The sequence below is a fragment of the Manacus vitellinus genome, unplaced genomic scaffold, assembly GCF_001715985.3.
Source record: "Manacus vitellinus isolate BGI_N305 unplaced genomic scaffold, ASM171598v3 scaffold_17_pilon, whole genome shotgun sequence".
Taxonomy (NCBI): Eukaryota; Metazoa; Chordata; class Aves; order Passeriformes; family Pipridae; genus Manacus; species Manacus vitellinus.
This window is the reverse complement of record NW_021939256.1, coordinates 4,435,247-4,442,122: the sequence shown is the minus strand read 5'-3', so window position 1 is coordinate 4,442,122 and position 6,876 is coordinate 4,435,247. Positions and strand designations below refer to the sequence as shown.

The following is a 6,876-nucleotide window of genomic DNA, read 5'->3' as shown; positions in this document are numbered from 1 at the left end:
TGCACCCAACTTCTATCCCTATGTTTGCTAAAACCAGTACAGTGAGGAGGGTGGAGAAATGTGTAATCTTTAGGTGTGTACTGAAGTAATTACTTGAGATCACTCCTCTGCATTGGAGCTCCACTATCGTCTTGCCTTTACTTGTAGTACTCCTGGACTCACATTAAAAGTCACGTATTTGTGAGTCTTCAGAAAGATAAACAGAAGCTTCTGATGACTTGTATTTTAATTGCTCAATAAACATTGTATTTATTAAGCAGAAAATTATTTCTACTCCTAATTACTACAGCTTTCCTTTTAAAATTGCTACAAAAACAAGTTACAAAAACGTATTTTAAGAATATGCTAGCGTTAGCGTTCAAAAACACCCAGCCAGTGTCAGTAGAATGGTTTTATTCTCAAGAAAAAAAAAAACAAACAGTAACATAAAATATTTTAACACTATTTTTGTTTAAATATTGGTGACAGATTATACATTTCCTCAAATAAAGTGCTATTTTTATAAATAGGTATTTCATATTTACTTTTACTGTTGTTCTAACCTCATAATATTGAATAGATAAAGTGTATTTCAGTTAAAGAAGAATGCAGCATTACTCTTCCTCTTCCTTTATATTCCTTCTCATGAAACCATTACATTTTCAGTTTGGACTCCTTTATTTGTATCCAGTCAATAGTGGCATATTCAATTCATATACTTCATCCTGTAGAAGCTGCCATAATTTGTAGTGTTTTCCATGCCTTCTTCTGTGCTTTTGTTGTGTAGGTCTCCTATGGGTTGTTCATCTATGGGTATGAGTAGAATGAAAACATCCATCTTCTTGTACCATCATTCATTTTTCTTGCTCTTCTGACTTAGTTCTTCTCAAATCCAGACCACTGATGCCTTGAACAATTCAACACTTAGGTTGAACTATAAAAGCAACCTCTTTATTATTTTCTTTGATTCTTTGTGAGGTTTGTATTTTACTGCAGAAAGTACTACACAGGTGTAGTTAGGACTAACTTTACAAATTTTCATTTGTACGCTTGGATTTACTTAGTCAGATGCCAAACTTCAAGATAAGAAAAAATCTTTTGTTGCTACCTTTTAGGAGAAACAGCTTCTTGTGGTTTTAAAGAGCAGCCAGGTGCTATAAGAGAAAAAAAAAAAAGTTTGAAAAATTTCCACCAGCAAGACTTACCGCTTTAAAGAAGAGAGAAATTCCACAACTACTGGAACCAGGCCCACATTTCCCAGTGTAATTGTTACACCAGAATCCAACAATTTGACCCTGTAATTCACTGTACTCATCTTAAGCTAACTCCTGTATGGAGAAGGTATGAAAAGTCAAATTCATGTGTAAAAAAGTCATCTACTAATCTTTCCATTATCCCTCTTTTTTCAATTTGTACTTTTCCAGCAAGTGACTATCTGAATCCTGTATGATTTTTATTTGCAAGTCTATATTGATTTTGCTCCTATTTTTACTTCTCACTCTACAATCCCTAACTTCTTCCTCTGGATAATTTCCATTTGATATTTTTTGACTCTGAATCCAAAAGTGGAACGTAAATATAAAAACAACTCTCTATCTACAGATACATACGTGTAACTATCTATCAATATGCAACATACCATAATATGTAAAGAAAAACCAGAAGACCAGAATTTCCACAAATTATAGACTGAATGGCATCATATTCTTTTTATCATAATCATAGGCATAGTTACTCTTCATTTAACTTTTGTCTGGAGAATATTCAGCTTATCCAAATCCTGCCTTTTTTCGTTGCCCCTGCCAGATGCTGGTGTGTTCTCTTTTGTTGCCACCTGTTAGAAGTATTATGTTTAGATGGGGGAGACCACCTGGACACTTGTACCAAGTGACAAGGCTCATTATTTTCTTTCAAACATTTCAATAAACTTGGTATTAGAAGGCAAACTGAGCTAATAACCAGCAGTTAGCTTTACCGCCAACCAATCTTAATGGTTTTTTTTCCTAATGAGGTTTGTATCCTTCAGAGTACAAACCTTGGGAGCTCTCTTGCCTTTTTCATGTCATTTTTGCAGAAATGGCAAATTCTGTTACAAGCCATAGACTTGGGAAAGGGAACTTCCATGAAATGTTTCCATTTTTTTCTCACAGATCTAACATGTAACACTTCCTTACATATCTATTAATAACTAGCATATAGGATTTTATTTGTACTCTTCTGGAGGAAATAATTTCAGTTGGTTTGCTCCCTTTTTTCTTTCCCATAGAATCCACATGAACTTTTTTTTCCTTTTCATTTCTCATTTGGCAAGTTTGTGTTGAGATGCAACTCCCTCTCCTTTGGTGCCATTTCTTTCAATTAACCTGCAGACCACTGCCAGATCTGTTCAACCTCTTAATTATCCAGTTGATGACTGCATGAATCTTGACACACGCATCCAAAATAAACTACACAATTAGTCTTGGCAATTAAGCATTCAAAAAGTCCTTTTTTTTTTTTTTTAATCAGAATCATGTAAGCAAAACGATCACCTCAAGCTACAAACAGAAACTTTTCCTGAGGTGATATAATTTCTCAAATCTCTTTCCTCAGAAATCTGGACTTTATGCTGCCACTTACTATTTCATCGAAGCTGAGAGTCCACACAAGGGAGGACCATTTTGTTCCACAGAGCAGTCATTTTGCCTTATGCCTCCATGGGCTGGTCATCTGCTCTAAATGGTGAAGCAACAAGCTGATTCTGTGTTTGCTGGACACAGTTCACTGGGTTATTAAGAAGCAGTATCTTCCTAGTAGTTTCTCTTACCAAGGACGGAGTGATTACTATGCATTGGCAATTTTCCAAGCCATAATTTTTTTCCTTGAAAACCAATGAAGTGTCAAAATTTGTGGTAACATGCACTCTTGGAATGAACTAATTTCATCAGAATTTTCTGAAGGTGACCGATTCATTTCCATTAAAAAAAAGAGATGGAGGCAACACTCCCTATTGCAAGTACTGTTCACCTGTTCAGAATACTATGGTGCCTCCGAGCCTAATGGCTTACAGGTCCAGTAACCATTGCAGTATTTACACTGCAGTCAGGGCAGCCATCTGCCTTATGCTGATAAGGCAAGGACTGGAATGTGGAGTTTCCATAGCCTAACCTGGTATCCCTGGCATGGGGTGGGGAGGAAGCAGTCTCAGTATCCTTCTGACAGAAAGCAAATTGTATTTTGAAGCCTGTTGTTTTTTGCAACACAGAATCATCCCATTTCCAGCCCCAGGGATGACACAGCAACTAATGCACAGAAGAAACTTTCTCCCAACCGTGAGCTTTATTATAACTTAAATAGCTCACCTGCCAAACACTCAACAACTTTTCTATGAGTTCTTGTAGTAAATATCACAGGGAGCTCAGAAGCAACAATCTCAGCAGGAGATGCTCAAACAGAAGCTACAAGAAGTCAGCAACTGATTTTGAACTGCCAAAAAAACATCCGTAGGAAACTGTGGTATCTTCTGTGAAGGACCAGGAATCAGAATGGGGAAAATCTCAGAAGTGGAAAAAGATGCACAGTGATTGAAAGGACTTTATGATACAGACTTTACAGTTATTATGTATATATACGCATTGTATGCTTCCCCAGAATTTGTATTTCCTGGGCATGTCGTGGCCTGTCCACCTCCCTGCTCCTCTGTTTGGAGGCAATTGGCTGGAGAAGCTGCAGAGAGAGGGGATAGCCTCCATTCACCCCTTCCCTTCCCGGTTCTTCCCACGTTCCTCCCTCTTTTGCCCGTGCCCCTATCCTGGTCTGTCCCCCCGCTTGTCTGTCTCATGCTCCGCCCTATGTTCTGGCCCTTTCCCCTCCCGAGCTGATAAATGACCGGGTGTACGCTTGAATAAATCATTCTACCTGCATCCCATCCTCGTGTCCCGGACCCATGCTGTGCCACGGTCCCCCCCCCTTCCTTTTCGGACCGCGGCAATCTTCCTAAACAAGCCCGTTGTGTGAAATTAGTTATACCATCAATCCTCTACTTCTGATGGTCTTGCTTTTATTTATTCTGCCTCTCCTTGTTTTCTTTCTACTGCATTCCTTAGAAGGGTGAATGTAGGTAATCACTGCAGCTCTTCTTTCCATTCTACAAAGACTCATCCAGATGTGTATCTATTTCTGCTGCCTTCCAATCTCCTACCAGATTTGACAAGCAGCAACAGCTCCTGACTCAGGGGTAGCAGGGGAGGAACTGAGCCTGAGCAGTGCGGATTGTGGCATTTTGGGCAGAACTAAAGCTAAGGGGACACTGGAGCTATGGATGAGGAAGGGTGTAAGAAGCTGTAGACATTTACAGGCTTGGTGTTGGTAACCAGCCTACAGACCTCCCACAATTGTAAGCTACATTTCTGGAAGGTAAGGATTAAGTTTTCTTTCCCTCCTGCTTTTTCATTTCTGAATCTTATGGATATATTTGGACTGTATTTCATTTTCTTCTTTACAGCCCTACAGGCTGGAAACTTCATAAAAGCAGAGCTACACTGAGAGCCACTCTGGTTTAGGTACTAAGCTTTTAAACTGACTCAAAATCTTGAGGAAATCACAAGGATAGCGTGGAAAACAGTGGTACCGACATAGCTGGAAGAGCAGGATGTTTCCATCATCCTGTGAGCTACACCTAGCTTTCTAGAAAGGCAAATCATGATGTGGCTTTCTTGCTAATGGTGTCCAGACAGGTTCCTAGAAAGAGCTGTAGAGAAATGAGTGGTTGTGGACCATGCAAAAATGATAAAAATTTCACATATTACTTTTCAAACACACCACAAGAGGCAGCCAGTTACAAATGACATGATGTCAATCAACGAGACCGTAATGAGCTAGAGAAGTAAGCTCACATCAGAAAAAAAATGGTATTCACCCTGGAAAAACTTGGGAAGGTTTCCATTTCAGAATCTTTCTTTATGTGGGAGTCCAAGAAGCAAAAGGATTAAGCAGCTAAACTGCTGTGTACAGAACACAGGTTGTTGTTTAAATTGCCACATAACTGAGATGTGATAAAATGAAGCTAATTGTTTTAACAGACAGTAATACCAGGCAGATTAGCAAAAACTGTAACAAAGGATCTGAAATTTTGTGCAAAATCAAAAAGGGATTTGAGAAGTCTTGCCTCACCAATCTACTGGAATTCCTTGAAGGTGCCAACAGTCTTGTAGACAAAAGAGGTCCGTTTGATGCCTGGATTTTGACAAGTCATTACTCAAGATCCAAGTTTAGCTCTTAAGACAATAAATAACCCAGAGGGTAAAAAGAAAATTTCTTGTGTGGATAAATAATCTGTTAGGGAGGCAGAGGACAGAAGGTTGGAGGAAAAAATTATTATTTCCATAGCAGAGAAATTCACCCCCAGCATTTCAGAAGGATCTACATACGAATATTCAGGATATGAACAATATATTCAATATATGATTTCAAAAGGGCATACGGGGTGAAGGGACAAACCTTCTTAAGTTATCCATGTAAATAAACAGAAAGACAAACAGAAGACTGGCAAAAGGACTTCATGTGACATCAGTGCCCAAACAATAAGATGGCAGACAAAATTTGATGGAGATAAATATGAAGGCAAATGGAAAAAAAAGATGTATGCATGGTTATATAAAATTATAGGCTGTGAGCTCAAACTCTGTAGACCACCAGGGTTACAAGACATAGTTCCAATTAACAACAATTCAGAAATAACTAGGAAAGGGCAAGAAAACTGAAAGAACACAACTGAAAAACAAACATCACTGTGTCATGTAAATCTGTAATATGCCTACATCTTGAATATTGTATGCTAGACTGGTATCTCCCAAGTCTGAAAAGATTATAGTAGAAAAGAAAAAGAGGTGAGAAAAACTATGGTATTGGGAATGACAAAGCAGCCTGTAAGTCTTCCATCTAGAAAAATCATGACTGAGGAAAAGTATCACTGTTATTTGTAAAATCATCAGTGGCATGGAGGCAGTGAAGAGGAAACAACTGCCCACTCTATCTTCTGATCCAGTAAGATGAAGCAAAAGAAATCAGGACATGTCAAGTTCACAGAAAATGAAAGCAAGCAGCTCTTCACATCAGTGTCAGATGAGAATGGATGAAAAAGTTGAACACAACTGTATGTACCTTGGACCTGACTTGGTACAGGTGCTCTTATGCTCTAAAATATTACACATTCCTGGAAATTACTTCAAGTTCCAGAGACTGCATAAGGGTCCCACTGCTACTTTTTACAATAAAAAGCAGCTTACCTGGTGCAGAAACTTCTTTTATCTACATGCTCTCTTCCTTCTCTGTTAGTGCTTCTGTTGCTATTTCACAGCCAAATCTGTATCATGGAGCTCTCATACACAAAACCCCAAAAGCTAGATCTCTCACAGCAGCCTCCTTGCAGCATCCTGTCAAATGGTTAGCAGTAGCAACTGTTGCTTCCATTCTTACAAAAGGATGTTCTCCCCAACTCTGTGCCACCATTACTGTCCTTTGCTGTCTTCAAGACACATTCAAGCTCAGTGGTTAGGCTCAGCAAGTTGCTTGGAGACACGTTACATCTCTATGCTTCTTCGGTTCTCGAGTAATTCCAGTTCATTACACCATGTTATCAAATCCCAAATGGCAGCTTCTGCTCACCTAATGGTACCTATAGAAGAGGCTCTTCAAGTCTAGGATGTTATCAAGAGACATCCAGAAGTTCCCAACATGCTGACTACTCTGAGAACGGGAGGTAAGCTGCACAATGCATACAGGGAGATCTGAAAGTGGCTTTCAGACAAGCAGACAATACAGAATACTGAAAGCAGCCCACATTCACTAACTACCCCAGCAATTCCCAGTTTTCCCCAAGACACCAGGAGGTCTGCAGTTAGCACCTGCTTTCACATA

The 6,876-nt window shown here is 39.2% G+C and overlaps 1 protein-coding gene across 5 annotated transcripts in view; it reads right to left on the bottom strand.

Annotated features, from left to right (window-relative positions):
- Positions 1 to 376: 376 nt before the first annotated feature.
- ANKS6 (ankyrin repeat and sterile alpha motif domain containing 6) overlaps positions 377 to 6,876 on the bottom strand; it is a 37,812-nt gene continuing 31,312 nt past the window's right edge. For 2 of the 5 annotated variants that reach the window (XM_025894880.1, XM_018070080.1), the window contains exon 17: positions 377 to 1,133. In XM_025894880.1, the coding sequence (XP_025750665.1) occupies positions 1,084 to 1,133 (50 nt within the window). In that variant the 3' untranslated portion in view covers positions 377 to 1,083. Of the gene's footprint in view, positions 1,134 to 6,245; positions 6,635 to 6,876 lie in introns of all 5 variants that reach the window. The other 3 variants (XR_001920326.2, XM_018070078.1, XR_001920327.1) reach the window with 3 other exon arrangements.